General features: G+C 41.4%; 1 protein-coding gene across 5 annotated transcripts in view; it reads right to left on the reverse strand.

Moving 5' to 3' along the window:
* Positions 1–1,091: 1,091 nt before the first annotated feature.
* The window catches only part of SPOP (speckle-type POZ protein), an 85,156-nt gene continuing 62,664 nt past the window's right edge, over positions 1,092–23,583 (reverse strand). For all 5 annotated transcript variants that reach the window (XM_011959920.1, XM_011959922.1, XM_011959923.1 and 2 more), the window contains 7 exons: positions 21,976–22,127; positions 21,724–21,851; positions 14,060–14,237; positions 10,665–10,720; positions 9,722–9,844; positions 4,080–4,222; positions 1,092–2,744 (listed from right to left, as the gene is read on the reverse strand). In XM_011959920.1, the coding sequence (XP_011815310.1) occupies positions 2,600–2,744; positions 4,080–4,222; positions 9,722–9,844; positions 10,665–10,720; positions 14,060–14,237; positions 21,724–21,851; positions 21,976–22,127 (925 nt within the window). In that variant the 3' untranslated portion in view covers positions 1,092–2,599. The remainder of the gene's footprint in view (positions 2,745–4,079; positions 4,223–9,721; positions 9,845–10,664; positions 10,721–14,059; positions 14,238–21,723; positions 21,852–21,975; positions 22,128–23,583) is intronic.

The raw sequence follows: 23,583 nt of genomic DNA on the forward strand, positions 1-23,583 counted from the left end.
CCCAGAAAGAATGAAATAATGACAGGAGCATCAAGTAGCTTTACCTGTACCTGAAATCCCAACAGCTTTGTACCCACAGAAAGGCCCAAGTTGGAAATTCCATAAATACTGAAGATCCCAGAAGAGACCTTGATCCTGACAGAAGCTAGGTGCCAGGACTGCTATCCTCCTGAGGGCAGAGTCCCTGAACTCACCAGCCTCTCAACCCACAGCTGTCTGTGAATGAAGAGGAAAGCAAATCTGAAGCCTGGTTTGTCCTTCTGGAACCTCTGAAGAACAGGCCAGCAGAGGCACCTTTCCAGAGCTTTGTTCTTGCTATTCCCACAGGAAGGAAGCTTTACTTTCAGTTTTGTACCTAAACATTTCAGAAATGGAACTTCCTCCAGTTAATTACATAATCTTCAGGATACTCCATTAGAAGATCTGGCATTCAATAGTTGTGTGATCTAAGGCATGTCCCTTCTCTGGGTTTCTGCTTCTCTCATCTACACAGTGGGAAGATGCCGTGTCTCACCTGTCCTACCAAGTTCGTCAAGTTGTTCGGAAGTTCAGATGAAATACTGTATACAAATTTAGCTGGAAAAACCTAAGACGATATGGGTAGAGGAGACTTTCAAGTTCGCCTGGATCCCTGGACTTCTGTGCTGATCTGGAAAGCTAGGACGGAGGAGGCACAGGACAGCAGCCAGCAGCCAGCAGCCAGCACATGTAGAACTGGGTACTTCCTCACTCAGGGGACACTTCCCAAGGGAAACTGGGAAGTGCAATGGAATGGTTTCCAATAAACTAATCCTGCCTTTGATTATATTAGTAACAGATCATATTTATCCATTCTAGAGGCAGTAAGATAAATGAAAGTTGGAAAATGTACAAAATCTAAGGTCCACTGAAGGGAACTGGAAGGTGAAATAGGTTGAGGTTCCATCAAAGGTAAAAAATACACACGCTGGCCAAATAGCTGATGCATTCTTCACCATATCCCACTGTCCTAACAGAGCCACAAAAAAGGCAGACAGGGAGCCCCAGAACATTTTTGTGAGCTCAGATATTAGCTTTTCTGGAAACACATCAAGTCAATGACAGAACCAGTAAGAGACAATAATTTCCCTTTATTTAATCTCTACATTTATGTCCCCTGGATCTTTCTGTATTCAGTTAGGAGAAGGGAGGTGGGGATTAGGTCTTAAAACATACAGGGTGCAGAAAAGCCCACTACCATTACTTGCCTTGGCAGAGGTAGGGGCCTGATCCCTCATCAGGATATGGACTGGGAGATACTCAGGGAGGACAAGAGACTGGCAGATGCTGATAGCTCACAAAGAAAACTTGAAATTACGGAGTCTCAACAAATCCCTACGGCTCATTAGACATTTCAAACATAATCTCTGCAAGCTGAAAACTAGGACTTCAAAATCCCTTAAGCAAGGGACTCAGACCCAAGAGACAAGGCAGGTGAGTGAAACAAAAGACCAGAGATACCACACAGTACAAAATAGTAATTATTTATATTTTCAAAAAGAAAAAATTAACATTTGGAAGTTCTCCCCTGGAGGAAGAGGGGCTAGTCAGAAGGAACAGAACTGGCTCCTATGCAGGCGGCAAGTCAGGTACAAACAGCTGAGCAATCTGGGCTGGGATTTTATCACACAGCATCTTTAATTAATAAAATTTCCTTCTCTCTTCTTTTGTTCTGTTTTTGTTTTGTGTGTTTTTTTTTGTTTGTTTGTTTTTTAGAAAAAGGGGCGGGGGAGAAGAAATAAAATCAGAGAAAAATGCCCAAAAACATTTTCCACAATATCTAAAAACAGAGAACCATAGTTCTGGTCAAGACAGAATGAATTCTGGATGAGTTATTTTTTTCCAGTTTTCAACACCAATAAAGATTTTTGCAAAAGCCACCACATCAGAACACTCATCTTCCAGATCAAATAACCTTCCCCTTTTGCCTTCACTTGTCATTTTTCATAAAAGGATAAAAGGATGCATTCTGTTCTTGCAAACAGTAAGTGCTAACGACAAGAGAGCTCTTCTGCTGCTTGTATGGTGGTGAGTTTTCACAAATATCCAAGTTTTAGCACAGTTGGAAGGACTAAAATTTGTTTCTCTCAATATAAATACTACTGGAATCCACAAACTGATTTTTGAGAAATTCTGCAAAAATCTTTTCTTCTTTGCTTTTCCCTTCTGTTAAAACTCAATGTCCTTTCTTTTTTTTTTCTTTTTGCTCCAGGCACCTGACGATTTATTCTGCTCAGTCAGATGCAGACAGGTTTCTCCGAAGTACCACCGCTGGGATGTCCTCAGGCCAGCACCTAAACTGAATCCCCACAGTATCAAACTCGGCCAGGCCAAAGGGAACACAGTGACGCAGCAACAGGGTTTTCATTAGGTTGAATAGCCCCGAGTCCTGGGCCCTTCCCTCCCCCCGTTTCCCCCAAGTTATTTAGTGCTGTTTTAAAAGTCTGGGGCCACAATGCAGTCTCTTCCCCTCACAACAGAGTAAAAGCTCCACAGATTGCGCTGTCTACCTGGTGGTCAGTGGCAGCAACAGTGGCTGCTGCTTCTGGAAATTAAACGGAGTCTTACAACAAGCAGGATCTTAGGATTGCTTCAGGCGTTTGCGTGGGGGTCCCAGAAAAGGGCACTGTGCTGAAGCCAGAGAGCGGTATGCCTCAGCCACCAAGTGGGGATGTGACACCACCATTGACTTCCACCCAGAGGTCTCCAAGACATCCGAAGCATGACTAGGAGAAATGTGGAGAAATGGGTTACCAAAGGGAGTGAGCAAGGGATGAATTCAACAGCCATCTAGATAGCCTAATTTTCCAGTGTTAGGTATAAAGGGTGTCAATGCAAGAAACAGACAGAACCCTTAATATGCATGAGAGTTTGCTTGTTAGACAATGCGCAGACTGGTGACTTGCCTGTGGTTGTCGTCATCTGAAAACCAGGACTTTGAGCCACTATATTCTCAAAAACAAAAAGCGGAATGTTCCCCAGGCCCTCAACACTGCCTATGTTCCTTATATTCACCGGTGATGCCCATCATAAAAAGGAGCATAGGCTCCCTCAGCCAGAAGCCCTGAGCTTCTGCCTGGCTTTGCCACTCACCAGCCTTTAACCACAGGGCAGATCAGAGCCCGGGGCCTAGTTGATTATCAAAAAAGAGGGGAGGATAACCATACTTCATTCAATGGTTAATATCTCAAAAGCACCAAGCAAGTGTCCAGCACACAGTAAGCACTCAAAGGAACTCACACTGATGGGTCTCTCCACTCCTTCTTCTGCCTCACTTGATCACTCCTTAGAAAATAATTCTACAACTAGACCTAGAGGATGTTATTTCTTGTCTTTGGGAATTTCCTATGTTGAATATTGTTCACTCAGTCATCTGAAATGTCTCAGACCTGTCTTGCCCCAGGGACTGCTGTTGTGAGGGCTTTTCTTCTTCGGGTTTTTCTCAGCTTTTGCTCTCTCCATGGGGCAAGGGATAGAACATGTCCCACTGAGAAGATGGGTTGTAGTTACAATTCATCTTTCATATTATTATTCATATTATTTCATATTATTATTTCAGAAAGTAGTATTGCCAGGTCATTTGTCACTTACGATGAAGGAACAGACCTAGTGGAATGAACATTTCTTTCTCAAAACAGTATTATGAAACCAGCTACTGATGATCCCTTCTCTTTTCCTCATTCTATAACTGAACGTGAGGTACATTTTACCAACTCATAAACATATCTCTATCCTCCTAGAAATCTACATGTCTTTTATTAAGTCACTGAGTGTGAAGTAAAGATACTATAATTTGGGGCACACAGCTTTTTCAGGCAAGTTATTTTCATCACTTCGATTCACTATGAGGAAGTAAAACACTTTACTCACCAATAGGATTCAACCCATGAAGGTAAAACCATTTTCCATAGAGTCAATTAAAGGAAAAGATGAAAGCTCTATACTTACTGCCAAAAGGTTAATGAAGCTACTTGCCTGCTTTACCCACTAATTCAAAGTCTTTCTCATTTCTTCAGCTATCCAACTATTCTGAAAGAAGAACTTTGAAGATGCCAACTCACTAGTTGATGAAATCCACTGCCTGAGTTTTCAACTGATCTGCGCTGTGGAGGTCAGCCAGGATGAGAATTTCTGCAGCATTCTCCACGGACAGGTTACTGCAGAGGGCATCCTCACACATGACCTTTAAACGCTCCAGGGCATACTGTAAAACACAAGCACTGCTGTCATCAGAGCAGCAACAGCTCTGGGCTGACCACTACTGAAGCTGTTTTCTTTAGCTGTACCATCATATTAACTAGATACTTGAACAGAACTGCACAGACCATGAAAAGCTACTACTACAATGATAAAACATAACCATATTCTTAAGGTTAGATGTTTAAGATTGAAACATAAACAGCTAAAATAACTTGGAAAGCTGCCATTAGAGTTCTAAAGTCTACCTATTAGAAAAATGGCAATTCCAGGGTAGATCTGCATCCTGAAGTTTACTCTCCTCCAGTCTGTGATGAAAGTTGTTCTTAAACCTTCACCACTTAATGATTACAGTGAGGCATCAGTTTGCTTCAAGTCAACAGGGACATTACTGCAATCCCCTTATTTAGAGCCAGAAGAGGGTGAAGCACAAATCTTTTGACTTAAGCATTGTCACTAGCCCAGCAGGATATGCCAACTGACCCATCAGGCTGTGAAAAGGAGCCCTGTGGTGACTTTTACCAGCACCTCTGCCACTAGTTGTTTCTGAATGAGGGTCAACTAAATGCTTCCTTTTAAATAGAGAAGGATAAATAGAGTCTTATTTTATTGGGGTTGAGGTTAAGCTTCTCAGGGTAAACGGACAAAGTGGCAGAGAACCTAATGCAGTTTCAGTTTAAAAACTTGTATTTTCTAAGAAAAGGGCATAACTGTTCTTGAAATGGAAAGCCTAGGTTAATGCTGGGCACATCTGATCTACTTGATTGGTTCTGATACAACTCTACCCCTTGTTCTCTAATATGAGATTATGAAGTTACTAGGAACTTCAGGGATAGGAAAGAGGAAGGAAATACAAGGAGGCACAAAATAAAATGTCATTAATCAGTTCACAGGAAAACAGCTTGCTTTGAGACTATGCACAGTCTCCTTATAGGCCCCAGCTTGAAGGCCCCAGAACTCAATGACACAATGCCCCTTCAGGGTGAATCACGGCAATCAAACCAGGACAATTTCATTGCTATCAATTCTGGGTAAGGAGGCATATCTGCTGGCACTGTGATCTCCTGCAGCAAAAAGAGAGGTTTTATTGGTTTCGGTGCAGCTTTTTTACATCTGAGTAACTGGAAAACAGTTTCCATGGAAAACAGGAATGACATTAGATAAGCAAGAAAGGAAGTTGCCGTTTTTGTTTTAAAAGGCTGGAAAAAAGGTTTAGTAAATGTTCAGTTTTTTATACAGTGCTGCCCAGACAATTCCTCTTATCTTTTCTCAATACATTCTTTTAAAAGGACTTTTACTGTGAATAGCTCTGATCCCTACTGCATAATTAGACAAAAGTAGCCATTCTTGTCCCTTGGGGACAAAGTTTTTTCTTAATTATGCTTCTGAAAAACCTGCCTAATGGCAGTACTTACCCAAGAGATGGAAATTGTGTCTCCCAGGCCTAACTGAGGAGTTTTGTTTTGTTTTTGGTCTAATTACACATGTCCCCAGGAGACTGGAAAAGCTTAGAAGAAGCTGTTTCAGCCTCTTGGGTAAATTCTAGATGTTTAGATCATTCCATGAAAGATTTCTTATTCTGTTTTCCTAAAACTCACAAAGAGGTGTAAAGGTAAAAATGTTTTCAAACAGGCTTGGAGCAAAACCTGTCTAGTGGGAAATTCTGAATGGAATTTGAAAATGCACCCTTCAATTACTTCTCATTCATAAATTTAAAGCACTGCTGTGATTCAACAGCTTTATCTTTTAAAACCACAAGTTAACACATTGTGCTGAAATGCTATCCTTGAAATGGCAGTTCAGGCTGATCGCCATGCCCTGTGTCCTTACAGCAGGTTACCAGTAGGTTTTCCGGCTAGGGAGCAAGAATGAAAACTCAGGGACACAGCAGAAGTTTAATCTTGGCTCTGCGGATATACAACTCTGAGCCTTAGTATTTCTGTCTAAAAAGTGGGCCTTGCAATACTTATCCTTATGGAATCTAGAAGATGAGAGGATAAACACCTGATGTGTATAAGCACAAGCGACCACTTCATTAAAAATCAGAGCACAGATCAGGCAAAATCATAATTAACTTTATAAAAAGCAGGTATTGGATTATGTCTTCTACTTTCCCAGAGCTTGCAGTGAATATTTTCTTACTGTCTCCATTAAAAGCAAGTTTCCCTTGGTCAGAATTGAGGTAGACTGGAAGGATATGGAATTTTCACATTGCTTAACTGTACTCATAAAGTCTTGAAAAGTGACAAGAAGGATACGGTTACTATTCCAATCTTCTTCATCAAGAGCACTGATTGCATTTACTTACCCCATCCTCTACATACACTCCAAAAAGCCAATCAATAAAGCTAAACCTCCACTATAAACACAGGCACTTTCCTCTGTCCTCAGGCACAAAGGGAGGTAGACTATCCCATCAGCAAACACTGGAAGACTCTTGTGTCCTTAGACCAGAACCCGCTTTTCCCACCAATGGGTATTGCAGCATCACCCCAGGAAGAGGGGGTGCTTTCAGCAGAGAACCTTCTTTCTCACAGAGTCTACTGCTGGCAGGGTCTACACCCTTTTCCCACCCTCACGCCAACTCCACTTGTCCCCCAACACAGGAAAAGCTCCCACAGGGTAAACACCAATTCTTTCACCCTTCCCCACAGGTCATGTGTCCACAGACCGCAGGGCCTAGAAGGATATTTGAGTTCTCTCTCTGATGTACCTACACAATTAAAGTCTGTTTCCCAATGTGTGTTTTGGGGACCACTAACGTTTTTTTGTTTTTGTTTTTGTTTTTTTGTTTTGTTTTGTTTTGTTTTGTTTGAGACGGAGTCTCGCTCTGTCGTCCAGGCTGGAGTGCAGTGGCGCAATCTTGGCTCACTGCAAGCTCCGCCTCCTAGGTTCACACCATTCTCCTGCCTCACCCTCCCGAGTAGCTGGGACTATAGGCGCCCACCACCATGGTCAGCTAATTGTTTTTTGTTTGTTTGGCTAACTTTTTTGTTTGCTTGTCTGTATTTTTTAGTAGAGACAGGGTTTCACTGTGTTAGCCAGGATGGTCTCAGTCTCCTGACCTCGTGATCCGCTTGCTTCGGCCTCCCAAAGTGCTGAGATTACAGGCGTGAGCCACCGCGCCCAGCCGCTGACCACTAATCTTGCAGGTGATCCTTGAGAAAAAGGATTCCAGGGTTCACTAAATTGGAGAAATGCTGTCTATCATAATTCCTGTTAGAAAATTCACAGTAACATTAATATGCTACAGGTTCTGAGAAATCCTGCAGTAAGACAGCAACTATCTGTCTTGGTTAAACTCAGTATTTTTCATAAGCCTTTCCCACCAACCTAGTATCTGTTGATATTTCACCTTATTTTGGGAATCACTGACCAAATTATTTTAGGTAATCATCATATGTCTTTGATTCTAAGATCTGCGTTTTTATTTTCACACTTTAACACTTCCCAAATTGAAATGTGTCTTATGAAGTATAATTTATTCTACTATTAAGCTATTAATTCCCTCATAATTTTGAAGAAATACTTTCTATTTCGATAACTACTTAGGTAAAAGCTGAAAGTGCTAACCAGGACACTAGGTAAAAGATTACAGCCATGCCTCAGTATCCTTAGGGGACTGGGTCCAGCGGCCCCGCAAATATAAAAATCTGTGAATGCTCAAGTCCCTTATATAAACTGACAGTATTGGCCAGGCACGGAGACTTACACTCATAATCCCAGCACTCTGGGAGGCTAAGGTGGTCAGACCACTTGAGGTCAGGAGATCGAGACCAGCCTGGCCAACATGGTGAAACCCTGTCTCTACTACATATACAAAAATTAGCTGGGTGTAGTGGTGCATGCCTGTAATCTCAGCTACTCGGGAGGCTGAGGCAGGAAAATTGCTTGAACCTGGGAGGCAGAGGTTGCAGTGAGCTGAGATTGTGCCACTGCACTCTAGCCTGGGCAACAGAGTGAGACTCCATCTCAAAAATTAAATAAATAGACCAGATGTGGTGGCTCACAGCTGTAATCCCAGCACTTTGGGAGGCCGAGGTGGGTGGATCATTTGAGGTCAGGAGTTCGAGACCAGCCTGATTAACATGGCGAAACCCCATCTCTACTTAAAATACAAAAATTAGACGGGCGTGGTGACGGGCTCCTGTAATCCCGGCTATTCGGGAGGCTGAGGCAGGAGAATCACTTGAACCCGGGAGGTAGAGGTTGCAGTGAGCCGAGATTGTGCCATTGCACTCCAGCCTGGGTGACAAGAGCAAGACTCTCTTCTAAAAAAAAAAAAAAAAAAAAAAAGACAGTATTGGCCTGTATCTTTATGTATATCCTCCTGTGTACTTTAAATTAGCCCTATATTATCTATACTAACTAATACAATATAAATGCTATGTAAATAGTTGCTATACTATTTTGGTTTTTTATTTGTATTATTTTTTATTTATTTTTTTGAAACAAGGTCTCGTTCTGTCACCCAGGCTGGAGTGCAATGGTGCAATCATGGCTCATTGTGGCCTCAACCTCCTGGGCTCAAGTGACCCTCCCACCTCAGCTTCTAAAGTAGCTGGGACTATGGGCGTACACCACCACACCTGGCTACATTTTTTTATTTTTATTTTTGTAGGGATGGAATCTATGTTGCCCAGGCTGGTCTTGAACTCCTGGGCTCAAGCAACCCTTCCTCCTTGGCCTCCCCAAGTTCTGGGATTACAGGCTGAAGGCCCCACGCACCCAGCACCACTGTGCCCAGCCTGTTTTTTCTTCTTTTTTTTCTTTTTTTTTTGGAGACAGAGTCTTGCTCTGTTGCCCAGGCTGGAGTGTGGCATGATCTCAGCTCATTGCAACCTCTGCCTCCTGGGTTCAAGCAATTCTCTTGCCTCAGCCTCCCGAGTAGCTGGGACTACAAGCATGCACCACCACGCCTGGCGAATTTTTGTATTTTTTAGTAGTCATGGGGTTTCGCCACGTTGCCCAGGCTGGTCTTGAACTCCTGAGCTTAGTGATCCACCCACCTCAGCCTCCCATAAGTGCTAGGATTACAGGCGTGAGCCACTGTGCCTGGCCTCTTGTTTCTTTTTTCTCAAATATTTGTGATCTGAGGTTGGTTGGGTCCACATGGATCCAAAGGGCTGTTTTACTGATAAAGTTTAAATACGTTAATAAACTCAAAAACATTTTTGTAAATTATAAAGCACAATCCAAATGTATTTTGAATCTTTACTATCACTGTGGTTAAATTTGAGATGGAAAAAAGAGGAGAGGTAAATGTCAGACTTATCTTCTTTCCCATAGTTAGGTGACCATATAGTTTACTATTCAAAACAGGACACTTTTGAGAATAAAAAGTGTGCTATTAATAATTGTGTTGGAATAATATGTGTAAACCAGGACTGTCTTGGCCAAACCAAATATGCTCATTTTACCCACAATGCAATACAGAAGCCTGTTCACGAAACTCAAGAAGTCACAATAACTCCTAGTCCTGATTACTTTTCTATTCTTATCTTACCTTGTCAGCAGCTGCCAACAAATCATCAGCCATTTTGTCGAGGTTTGGAGCCTTCCCTGTGTATATGAAGCACATCATTTCCTTAAAAACTTCAGGCTCCACATCATTGATTTCCACTCGATTCTATGCCAGAGAAACTGAATATGAGAAACATTCCAACAGAACAAAATCCCTAAACTAAACTATTTTCATGATTTTAAGCTCCTGTGAGGAGAGAACGTTGCATCATTTAAAACCTAACATTAATGGGCCAGACATGGTGGCTCACGCCTGTAATCCCAGCATTCTGGGAGGTCGAGGCAGGCGGATCACGAGGTCAGGAGATCGATACCATCCTGGCTAACATGGTGAAATCCTGTCTCTACTAAAAATACAAAAAAAATTAGCCAGCCGTGGTGGCGGGCACCTGTAGTCTCAGCTACTCGGAAGGCTGAGGCAAGAGAATGGCGTGAACCCGGGAGGCGGAGCTTGCAGTGAGCCGAGATCACACCACTGCGCTCCAGCCTGGGCGACAAAGTGAGACTCCGTCTCAAAAAAAAAAAAAAAACCTAACATTAAGGGAGAATTTCTTTGTTCAGCTTGATTATAACAATCTTTTCGCTCATCACATGTTCCATCTTTGTTTTCTCAAACACAACAGCAAAACAACTCTTTGATTTTTTTCACCTTTCTTTTCCTCAATTTTCTGAGTAAAAACATATGTCTAAATACCCTCACCCAAAACTGTGTGGATGATCAGCCTCATTTAATAAGTCAATCTGCTTTATCCATAATACTTCTACACCACTTCTCTCTGCTTTCAGAAGGAGTTTAGGGACTCATACTCCATTTTAGTAACACAGTAAGAAAAAAATAATTAGGAAAATAAATCTGCAGCTAAAGTGGGAAATCATCTGACTCTAGACACCTGGCTAAACAGACATGTCTTCATCTTGTTACATACCTTTTTGCTCTCTTCCATTTCATGTTCAAACATGGCACTAAAAACCGGAGAACGAGCTACAAAGTGAAAGAAAAACAAACAGATAAGGCTATCACAGTAAAATCTTTTGGTTCTTTCCAGTCATGAGGGAGAGATCATTTTCTTTCCTATCCTACTGCTATAGGAAAGGTCTCTGCCTCAGCTTACATCAGAATTACAAAATTCCTCTCTTTATGTAACAATAAGTAACTAATTATAATACATAAAGGAAAATAAAACACTACTTCCAAAATAACTTATTATCTCTACTCCAACCATTCACATTTCAAGGAAATTACTTATATACGTTGGATGATAATGCTATGTTCTCTGTATAGATTTGGGGTTCAAATGGAAAGTCCCTTAATGATCAAGCAGAGTGTTCTAATACCTATGTTTTTGTCGGAACTGACACCACACTTTCTGCACCTCCAGGGACCACATAGGAAGGTCAAGAACTGGGCTCAATAGCATCCACTAACCAGATGAAGTGCATGTTCACTTACGGCAAGCTGTCTGTCTTTCTAAGCTATGCGTTCTTAACAGAGATGATATTGCCGCAAAGAGGTAGGGGAAAAAAACTTTAGATTTTATAATGATTTGTGTCCCTTTAAAGCACAACCCTACCTGATAAAATCTCCTTCCTTACTATTTTATTTCTCTCATCAGGGAGAATTTAAATTTAGTTTTTCTCCTTAGAGGCAGGGATAATGAAGGTTGAGAAACAGTATTCCAACTCATGCTCATTCTAGTCCAATGAACATCATGAAAAATAATCTCAACCATGAAAAGTAATAAAATGGCTAAGAACTCAAATTTGTTCATGTTGTCAAATAAATCAGGGGTTTTGGTGAAAGGTGCGATCCAACGATTACCTAAGAGTGAAGGAATGGACAAAATATAGAGTAGAAGGGATTTGAGCTAACAGGGAACTGGAATTTTTGGCCTATAGTTTATGTCAGAAAGGACTAATTTTAGTTCTGCCATTTTCTTTTCTTTTCTTTTTTTTTCTGAGACAAAATCTTGCTCTGTGGCCCAGGCTAGAGTGAAGTGCAGTGGCGTGATCTCAGCTCACTGCAATGTCTGCCTCCTGAGTTCAAGCGATTCTCCTGCCTCAGCCTCCCAAGTAGCTGGGATTACAGGTGCCCACCACCACGCCTGGCTAACTTTTATATTTTTAGTGGAGTCGGGGTTTCACCATGTTGGCCAGGCTGGTCTTGAACTCCTGACCTCAAGTGATCTGCCCACCTCTGCCATCCAAAGTGCTGGGATTACAGGCATGAGCCACTGCACCCGGCCTAGCTCTGCCATTTTCTAACCACATATTCTTGGGCAAATCATTTAACCCTCTGAACTTCAGTATTTTAATGTATACCAAAAGGATATTAATTCTCATTGTTCTTATCTCAGAAGGGTTATAGACTATATAGAGAACTAAATAAATATATTTCAGAAATTAAAGACTAAAGGCCTGGTGCTTTTCATAAAGAAGGAAGGGTCCAAAGCAACCAGGTATTGAGGGTCCTCAGTAAATAGCAGCTGATGCAACGAGAATAAATGAAATAACTCAGGGAGAAAAAGTGGAATGAAAACGGAACTGAAGCAGATCCTCAGGGCTCACCAATGTATAAAAGGATCGGTGAGGAAGAAGTAAGGAGACCACTCATCAGAAGCAACCAGAGAACCAGGAGAGAGGAGTCCTGGTATATGAACTAAAGTCCTTCAAATTTAGCAACTAGTAGATCATGTAATTTTGAAAATCTGCTTTCATAGCATGGAGGTGAACTGAGGATAAGTGGGAGGAAAGAAGTAGAAAGTGAATATGCTAACTCAAGAAACTCAGTTCTGGGGAAAAGAGAGAGAGAGAGAGAATACTAGAGGGAGAAGCTTGGAGCCTGTTTACCGGCTGAAGGTGAAGAGAAAATAACAGAGAGATACTGAAGATACTAGATAGATAGCAAGGGTATAACCGGTAGAGTAAGGTTTCTGAGAAGGCAAGATGGGATATAAAACAGAGCAGAGGTAGAAAAAAAGTCTGCTTTGTCCACGAGGAAGAACACCTCCACTGAGAATGCAGGTGAGGTGAGAAGCAAGAGACGAGGGAGTTCCTACATAAGGGCTTCCTTTTCTCTTGGAGGAAGTAGGCAAGGTAATCTTTTAGGAGTTTGGAAGGAGTTAAAGAGTGGTTAAGGTTTGAGACAGCTAAAGTTAAGAAAGGGAGTTGCCTAAACATCTGTAGAAAAACTATTGGCGGTGTTGAGGGCCTAGCTAAGTGTGGAGACGCTAACCAAAGAGTTATAAACTTCCTTGAGTTTTGTTTTGCTTCCCCCTGAGATGGAGTCTTGCTCTGTTGCCCAGGCTGGAGTGCAGTGGCATGATCTCCGCTCACTGCAACCTCCGCCTCCCAGGTTCAAGCGATTCTCCTATCTCAGCCACTGGAGTAGCTAGGATTACAGGCGCGTGCCACCATGCCCAGCTAAGTTTTGTATTTTTAGTAGAGATGGGGTTTCACCATGTTGACCAGGCTGGTCTCAAACTCCTGACCTCAGGTGATCCAGCCGCCTCCGCCTCCCAAAGTGCTGGGATTACAGGCATAAGCCACTGTGCCCGTGACTTCCTTGAGTATTACACAGTAACAGCCAGTTGTGAGAGGGTACAGGAAAATGTTTAGACTGAGGCAGTTTGAGGTTCTACCAGGTGTGTACTTTAGAATGACAGAGCTGAGGGTCTTAGTAAGAAGTGTGTTACTTGAAGATTCACGCAATTTCCTCTTGGGTCTTAGGGTCTTAAGAGAAGTATGCGGTGATTGTTACCCTTCCCTGGGTGGTGAAGTCAGTCCTTCCTCAACAGTTCCTCCTTGGTGTCAATCTCCCTGGTCTTGAAAACCATGGGTCTATTAGAGCAAGAACTGATCCTCCATGTCAGGGGCAAGAGTTTCATTCTTCTAGCATGTTTAAATTGAAGAGAGGGCTAACCCCTTCAGGGCTGAGGACTAGATAGATGGCATTTAGTCCTGAGTATGGAATCCTCTCCATTACATCCTAAGCCCCTATCTAGGGGTTGATACCTGCTCTTAACTGGTGCTCTAACATCTACTTTCTAGGGGCAAAGGCATTCAATACCTTTGTACATCATCATCCATTCCTTGAAAATTATGGCCTGGGTCCACTACAGAGAGGAAAAACAGAAATCTCATTTTAGAGAGCAGCTTTTTTGGTTCTGAGCATTAATGTTACCAGAATACAAAGGTATATTTAGCTGCAGTTTGTTTTGTAGTTGAGTTCAAAAAGTTGAAGTTGTTCAAAAGGGGATTATGCAATCACTTGTTTTTCCTTAATTCACCAAAACTATAAAATTCCTCATGAATAAATACCAACCTGCTAAGATAGCTTTGTGAGCCTGGAATTCCTGGCCAGCAACACACAAGCAGCAGTCTGTGAACCGGGAATTCTCCCACAGTCCTCCTAACTCATCTGCCAACCGGCACTCAGGAACCTTTACCATGTTCATGGTATTCTGGCCAGAAATGTTGACAGAATCTTGCACAACACTCACCTGTGAAAGACAAGGAAACACAAGCCAAGCTTTTGATACCAGGAATTTTTTTGCCAGCAGACAGAGAGACGACTTTTACCTCATTGCTGTAGTACATTCAGATACTAATATTAATCATATTATCTTGAAACCACCTCCACAAATCAAGGCTTTATCCCTGGATCAAGTAACTCCTTTTCTGTCACAATCAGACTTACTCTATACCATCTCAGGACAATGGGGAGACAGCCCCACAAACCTCCTTTTCCTCCAGTTTCTAATAAGCTTCACCTCCCTTAGACTACAAACCTGGGCAAAGGTGCCAGAGAGACAAAACTGACAGAAACAAACGTTAAACCTCAAGTATTTACCTTATTCTGCCTTAAGTTCAATACAAAGAGCTCCTACAAATATTACCATTTAAATTAAACTCTAGAGACAAGAATCTAATCCCCCCCCTTTTTTTTTTCCGAGACAGAGTCTCACTATGTCTCCCAGGATGGAGTCCAGTAGCATGATCATGGCTCACTGCAGCATTGACCTCCCAGGCTCAAGTGATCCTTCTACTCCAGCCTCTGGAGTAGCTGGGACTACAGGCACATGCCACTACACCTGACTAATTTTTTATCTGTTTACAGAGACAAGGTCTCACTATGTTATCCAGGCTGATCTTGAACTCCCAGGCTCAAAGCGATTCTCCATCCTTGGCCTCCCAAAGTGCTAAGACTATAGGCGTGAGCCACTGCACCTCGCCAAATATAATAACTAAAGCCTATAAGAAGTTATTTTAATTAGGTCGAGAACATGCACATAAAATGCATCTTCTACAAGGCCTAGTAAATAACTGGCACTTCTTCAAAAATATTAGTTTAATGAACATGACATTATTGACCCACTGTCAGTAAGGACCAGACTTGGAAGATCTTTCTAGTAGTGAAAACTGGGTGAGTATCCCACACTTTTATACCTTTAGTCAGTTGTGATAATGACATACAAGATGCCTGGCTGTAGCTACACATGCACTTATAGCTTTGGAAGATAATGATGACAACAGGTTTATAAAGGAATCCCAACTTCCCACTATGGCTTCAGCAGAAGCATGTTTTAACCAGTTCAGCCTAGATAAAAAACCAAGTTAACTTCTAGGTGAGTCAGTGAAACTCAGAAAAATCTGTGAGGGTACCAAATACAAGGATTTATAAATCATACAATGTCACAAAATAAATGTCAGTTGCCAAACTGTAGATAGGATGCTGCAGATCAGTCGTCTGCCTAACAATCATTGTTATGCTTCATCTCCTATATCACATTGTTAGAAAAGTTAAATTCAAAGCAGAACTCACAAACCTTGAGAATTAGCTCCCCACTCTTGCTATTCCTAACACTAAGATGAGAAAGACAGCTTAGGAACATCCTTAATGACCCAGATTTCTTTTAACCTTCAAGATGCAAGTCATCCCTTAAACACAGTCATAAACCCAGAGGCAAAGTTAATGACCTGTAGTTCCTTCTGTGCAGGAGTGAGATATTTACTATCAGGTCAAGAAATTTATTCATTTGTTTAAAACTAGCCGTTATGGTCTTGGGCAATGAAGCAGCCAAGTTAATCACTCATGAATATACTTGGCATTAGTATCACATTTATCAGAGCCAGATTATAACATTATTTTAATAGCCTAGGACCCAGTACGAACCATCCCACAGAGATTCTCTCTTGTCCTTTGTAAGATCTCTAATTTGCTTCCGCCACTTTCTCATATTAATACCCTCACTTCTTTGATATAACATTAACACTGAGAGTAGAAGTTGCCTGTTCTCAGTTACAGCTCCAAAATACTAATTAAAAAAAAAAAAAAAAAAGGAAAAGACCAATTAAATCCGACTTTCTCACAGGGAAAGGCAGGAATCTCCTGGGATGGCCAATGAACGGAATGGAGAATGCTTTTGGCACTGGGTTTCTAGTTTGAATTAAACCAGGTTGACAGGAGCCCAAAGTCATTAACACTTGATGGCAATTTAGTAGACTGGGTGAAATGAATTGGCAAGAAGAGCTAAACTGAATTTCACATAATCAAACCATGGTTACCAGTGGGCCTTCTGCTGGTTAGATGCATATGTGGTAATGAGCGGGGCCCAAAGGCTGTGACATCTCTCACTGGGGCAATTCCTCTCTCTGGACTCAGACAGGAACACAGCAGAAAAGAGAACGTACCTTTATTGCCTGAGCCAGGCTTGTTCTGTAGATATATAGATGCCTGGAGTCTCCAGAGCGCTGAATGTCTGGCACCTCTCACCAACATTAAATACGCTTAATTAAAAATAAATTCTAAATGGCATTCACAAATGAGTCTTCAGAGCCCAAACTTTTAACTTAGAAAGGGATTGTTTTCCTCTGCAAATGATGATGCTAAAATGAGACCATTTTGAGAAAAACTAAAGATTTTTTTTTTAATGCCTATAAAGTTGACTGTGGAGACTCATTCAGAACTGCAGCTGTGAAGATGACGTGACTGTGACATTCATGTCATCTTATAAATGACTGCATGAAAATGTCTCAGGAAGGCTGTATAATCTCCTTAACTTCAACTTGTAAAAGGGTCTCACTTTTAAAGTGAATCCTTTTCTTAAAAAAACAAATTTCATAAAAAACTAAAGATTGTGCCAATTCTTGTACATTTCATCTATACATAAAGTAAAACCCAGGGAAATACACTTTTTAACTTCTGTATAATTAAAACAATCTAGGAAAAACAGACACTGCCTACAAATTATTTACAGCAGGAACAGTATTTCTACTAGCAAAAGATTAGCAACAACGTAAATGTCCATCAACAAAAGAATGAATAAATTATACATTCACACAAGACTATTATATACAGCACTAAATATGGATGAAGTATAGTTATATAAATTTTAGAAACATAATGTGAAAAAAGCAAGTCTTAGATGACTACATACAGTCTGACACCATTTTTATAAAGCTCCAAAACAAGTAACCTAAACAATATATTATTCAGACATACAAATAAACAAGTACATGATAACATAAAATTCAAAATAGTTATTTATCATCCTCTGAGTGGGGAAACAAATCTTAGGGATTGGGGAGAAGCATTACAGGTTAGTTTCAAGTTATTGGTCATATTTTTAGGTTGAGTGGTAGGTTTAGTATATTCTCATGCTTTATAACCTACAATGATATTACCTATTGAATCACCATTTGTGTAGTCAAGAACAACCAAATAATGGTATTTTCATCCAGTACAAATAATATATTCAAATAATCCAATAATTAAAGGATAAAAAGGTAAAAATGAATGGATTCACTTACCAAAAATTTGGCAACAATACCTATTCCCAGGCTATGGGGTGTGTGTGTGTGTGTGTGTGTGTGTGCATGTGTGTGTAAAACAATTAGTTTTAAAATTTACAGACAGGGTCTCCCTCTGTTGCCCAGGCTGGAGTGCAGTGGTACTGCTGTGATCACAGCTTACTGTAGCCTCTAACTCCTGGGCTTAAGCAATCCTTCTGCTTCACCCTCCCAAGTAGCTAGGACTACAGGCATGTGCCATCATATCTGGCTAATTTTTAAATTTTTTGTAGAGACAGGGTCTCACTATGTTGCCCAGGCTGGTCTCAAACTTCTGGGATAGAATGATCCTCCTACCTCGGCCTCCCAAAGTGCTGGGATATAGGTTATAGTGAGCTATGATTAAGCAACTTCACTGCAGCCTGGGCAAGATCAAGATCCTATCTCTTAAAAAATTAAAATAAAGTTAATTAGTGTCTAGATATTTCACATTTATATGTTATTTCATATTTCATCTTTAGTTGCAACATCACAAAGAGGTACTGGGATTATCTACCTGTCAAAGGCATATATGGTAAAGTTGGAATACAATGCATCTTTATTGCTAATGGCTATTTGTTTTCAATATAAATAATTGGAGAAAAGGGTCAATAGAAGCTGAAATATTTCATGAAGATTTTCTGTGGACCAAATTAAAGAGAAAATTTTAAATAGAATTTAAACATGCTTTCATGTTTCTATTTATTTATTTATTTTACAGACAGGGACTAATTATGTTGCCCAGGTAGGAGTGCAATGGCTATTCACAAGCACGATCATAGCACACCACAACCTCGAACTCCTGGGTTCAAGTGATCCTCTTGCATCAGCCTCAGGAGCAGCTGGGAACCACAGGCGTGCGCTACCACTCCTGGCTCTCATGTCTCTCTCTTTTATTACCAAAGTAAATGCTCTGTCAAGAAAACTTGGGACCCGAGTTTGTGCTTCCTTGGGTGAATGGCATTCAGCTCCACTTAGTGTAGTGCAGCAGACTAGAGATAGAAAATAGGGAGCTGACATGACCCTCACACTAGTTTGCTGCACAATGTTAGGAAAAATTACCTGACTCCCTAGGCACTGCTTCTCTCCCCTTGTAACATGAAATGAAGAAAACAGAACTAAACCTAGCTCAAAGGACTGTAATAAGGGACAATTCAGGAAATGCTTTCGAAATGCTTCCAAATAAGTTAACTAAGCAATATCAACTTGTAAGAACTGCCACATTTCCTAATAGGTAAAACATCACTAAGAAATGAAAGTGATCTCAGTGTCCACAGTCATATCACCCTGAACACGCCTGATCTTGTCTGAAAGTGAACTCAATGTAGGGCACATTATAAATAAGACCACCCATTCATCATTTTCAGAGTTCACAATCTAATTTCATTTAAACATTCAACAACAGGAATACCACTGAAATAAAGGCCAAACATAAATGGGTGCTTCTCGGTCTTCCACCATAGGAGTCCCTCTTGTGGCCTCTGGGAGCATGAGAATCCCTATGAAACAACCGTACTTATTATATCAGGATGAGAATGAGAGTGCCTGAGCCAAAGGCTGAGTGAGGAACGGGGCACTGGGGTACTAGAACCTAGATTTCTATACGGACATCAATTTCATAAAAGCCTCTAAATAATATGAAAATACTAATTAAACCAATAACAAATAAAATGTAAATATGAATTAAAACAAATGTGTTTATAAATATTCCACTGATAGAAGGGAAATAACAGGTCAAAGGATAAAATGTGCACCAAAAATGATCTAGCTATGAAAAGTGCTAAGAACTTAGATGAGCTGCAGACATCTTTAAAACCCACACATCCAATACACACCCCCACGCAACCGTCTTGCAACACTGAATGCTACTAAGTCCACAGAGAGCCTTGGAACAGAAACAAGTCTCACTAGGCATAAGCCCAAGTATGAGAAGCAACACTCAGCACCTGTGGCCAACAGAGAAGTGTGAGAGGAACAGATGGCACACCTGGTTCGATGGCAAAAAACCGATGGCATCAGCAGAACCCAGCAGACGTTTCCCTGTTCAACATCTCCTCGTTTCTAAAGTGTCATCTCACTTCCCATCTAAGTCAAGGCACATCTAAACTTAACCACAGGATTTCTCCTAAGAGAATTTCATATGGGGAAGTGAAGGGAGAGAGAGACCGAGCTGGAACTTGGCCTCGGATTCAACCACAGGATAAGAGACTGCCAAGTGAGGGAAGGCCAACTGGTTTCCAAATCAAGACTGTGAAGACAGGGGTTGGAGCAGCTGGAATGGATTGGGAAGAGAGTGGGAAGCATATAAGAAAAGGCTGGACCCACTGTGGACTCAAAAAAGCTGCAGTAAAGGTTATGGTATTGCCTAATATTGCCAGATGCAGTATTTAGGGGAGATTTTCTTCAGAGAACAGTTTCAAGATTGGCTTTCATTTCCAATAGAAACTAGAATTTTCTACTATTTTTTAAGTTTTTCTGAAATGCAAGTCTCTAAGATAGGTGAAGATTCAAACTGTGATCTGTTTACATAACATCTAACCTCATGTAAAACCAACTAAATTCTCATTTCTTCATTCAGGCAACTGAGTATAATCTGTGACCAGTTAAGATTTACATAGAATTCACACTCCAAGTTTATCAGACATAAAAGAACTGCCACAGTTTATATATTTATTATAGATGCTATCACTCTAGTATTTCCTTCTTTTACTTAGTAATTAAAAAGGAGAAGGGATACCAATTTATGCAAACTATATTTTACATATTTAGTGTGGTATTGTAAGAAACTACCTCCAAAGTTTTCGAATCATTTGCAACTACTCTGTTGCAATACAGAAAGCTGGCTGGATGTGGTGGCTCACGCCTGTAATCCCAGCACTTTGGGAGGCTGAGGGAGGCGGATCGTTTGAGGTCAGGAGTTCGAGACCAGCCTGGCCAACATGGTGGAACCCCATCTCTACTAAAAATACAAGAATTAGCCAGGCCTGGTGGCACACGCCTGTAATCCCAGCTACTCGGGAGGCTAAGGCAGGAGAATCACTTGAATCTGGGAGGCAGAGGCTGCAGTGAGCCAAGGTCACGCCACTGCACTATAGCCTGGGTGACAGAGCAAGACTCCGTCTCAAAAAAAAAAAAAAAAAGAAATACAGAAGCCTGCTACTGACAGCTAGGCCTTTTCTGCAAAAGGGCAAGATTCCTAAGGGACTCCCTTCCCTGCTACTCAGGTGGTGATATGCCTTTGAAACTGTCATTAACGCACAGTGTGAGTCTATTATTTGACAGAGCAAGCTGGCAATTGGGTACAACCGTACCATCCCCCATGATGATACACTGTTTATTATTATCAAGCGGTGCTGCTGAGGAAGTGGTTCCTCAACCACACTATGTGCAGGGAACACTAATGCCCCAGTTGACTGGAGATTTTATTCATTTATTACACCGTGAGCTTGTGAGTATTTCTAAATGTATTCATAACATCATGAAATGACTAATCGGTATATACTCATTAAAGAAACCACTTTCCAACTCATTCTTGGTTTGGGAATTTGACTTCAAGGCTTCTCCTGTAAACCTGGGAAAAGCTCTTAGGTCATTGGTGAGAGGACTTTCCTAACTGACTACAGCTAGCTCTCTGAGCTGTGAGTTAGAGAGCTTTACATAGCCTTCACCCTAGAAAAAAATGGTTCTCACCTTCCTATTTCATAATTACTCCAGCAAGACAAACCATAGGCCTCAACTCTTGATAAGAATCTAATTTAAAGAGCAGAAAAGGAAAGTAATGTGCAAACACACATGGCCTTCACACTTAAGAAGCCAGAGAGTATAAAGAACAGATACACATATTTAGCTTGATGTGACAATTCTTTCAAATGCTATCTGAAAAAAATCCCACAGTGAAAACTCCTGACCCAAGCAACTTAAAACTGACACATACCAAGGTAGCACACAATCTTTGTTTTTCAGAACAGTAACAAGTGGAAAGCTGAGATGCCCAACAACCTTGAAATCATCAGGTAGCTCAATAAGTCACATAAATAACATTTGTGCAGCACTACTCCACTTGGGGTTTTTTCTTACTCTACATCCCTGATACAATTAAGTCTACCAATACTCATCAGGTCTGGGAACTGCTAGTCTCAGCAGAATATAAGGACTCACCTCGCAGAAGAGGGTAAGCTTGTCATCAGGGAGAAGCCCGTTGGCCTCATCCAAAAGAAAATCTCTACGGATGAATTTCTTGAATCCCCAGTCTTTGCCTTGCACAAACCTATATGCCCGTTGACTCTCTGGGGTGAAAAAAAAAAAGTCATATTTAAGGTTACGCAAACACCAGATCAAAGTCACAACTTGTCAGTGTATGAAACTTCTGGATGTGAAACTTAAGAGTTGAACAAAGAGGAGAACATTCACCCATAGCTTTGGTTTCTTCTCCCTTGGCATTCAGGATGGAGAATTTGAATTTTGCCCGAACTTCACTCTTTGGACAGCTGACCAGTAACAGGTAAAGTGACAGGTAATCTTTGCTTTCTTCATCTAGCCCTTTGGGGTTTACTCGCAAACACCTGTCCAAAACAGATAGAAAAAAAAAAAAAATGTCAAAAGCATCCATTTTGATAGAACTGGAACATCAGACTCAAGAGAGGGAGATATTTAAAAAACAAATCCAGGCCTCAAAGAAGAATATAATTCAGTAGATAACCAGCTGGGAACAACTTTTTTTTCTTTTGTTTTTGAGACAGGGTCTTACTCTGTCATCCAGGCTAGAGTGCAAGTGGTATGATCATGGCTTACTGCAACCTCGATCTCCCTGGTCTCAGGTGATCCTCCCACCCCAGCCTCCTGAGTAGCTGGGACTACAGATGTGCACCACCATGGCCAGCTAATTTTTGTCGAGATGGGGTTTCGCCATATTGCCCAGGCTGGTCTTGAATGCCTGAGCACAAGCGATCCGTCTACCTCAGCCTCCCAGAGTGCTGGGATTACAGGAATAAGCAACCACACCCGGCTGGGAACCACTTTTCTAGGGCAAAATGGGTCACCTTTTAAAAAGTAAACAACAGGCTGGGTGCGATGGCTCACCCCTGTAATCTCAGCACTTTGGGAGGCCAAAACAGGTGCATCACTTGAGGTCAGGGGTTCGAGGCCAGCCTGGCCAACATGGTGAAACCCTGTTTCTACTAAAAATAAAAAATAAAGAAAAAAACTAGCTGGGCGTGGTGGCAGGCGCCTGTAATCCCAGCTACTCAGGAGGCTGAGGCAGGAGAATCACCTGAACCTGGGAGGCAGAGGTTGCAGTGAGCTGAGATCGTGCCATTGCACTCCAGCCTGGGTAATAAGAGCGAAACTCCGTCTCAAAAAAGAAAAATAAAAAAAAGAAATGTGTGGGCCAGGCACGGTGGCTCATGCCTGTAATCCCAGCACTCTGGGAGTCCAGGGCACGCAGATCACTTAAGTTCGAGAACAGGCTGACCAACATGGTGAAACCCTGTCTCTACTGAAAATACCAGGTGTGCTGGCAGGCACCTGTAATCCCTGCTTCCCCGGAGGCTGAGGCAGGAGAATTGCTTTAACCCAGGAGGCAGAGATTGCAGTGAGCCAAGATTGAGCCACTGCACTTCAGCCTGGGCGCTAAGAGTGAGAATGTCTCAAAAAAGAAAAAAAAAAAGTGTGAATAATCTTTTATAGATAATAATAATATACATAATCTTTTAAAGATATTTTCCCAATCTGGCAATATTCCAAGACTAAAATAAAAGACGCAATATGAAGGAAGCACAGACAAAAGTAAATTCTCATTACATAGCACAGAATTCCAGGCCAGACTTCTAAACAGTGTTAGAGATGCCAATCTGTTACGGAGAGATCAAAACAAAATTCAGACAGAATAGGTTCAACTAAGTTGTAAATGTCACTAGTCAAATGCATGGGTTTCAGACACTGCTTCTACCACATGCAATACATAGGTCACATGTATCCTTAGGCCTTGTCTGTATTATTGAACCTCTCTCAAACAGGTGG

This window comes from Colobus angolensis, unplaced genomic scaffold (genome assembly GCF_000951035.1).
Source record: "Colobus angolensis palliatus isolate OR3802 unplaced genomic scaffold, Cang.pa_1.0 Scaffold50, whole genome shotgun sequence".
In the NCBI taxonomy this organism is placed as follows: Eukaryota; Metazoa; Chordata; class Mammalia; order Primates; family Cercopithecidae; genus Colobus; species Colobus angolensis.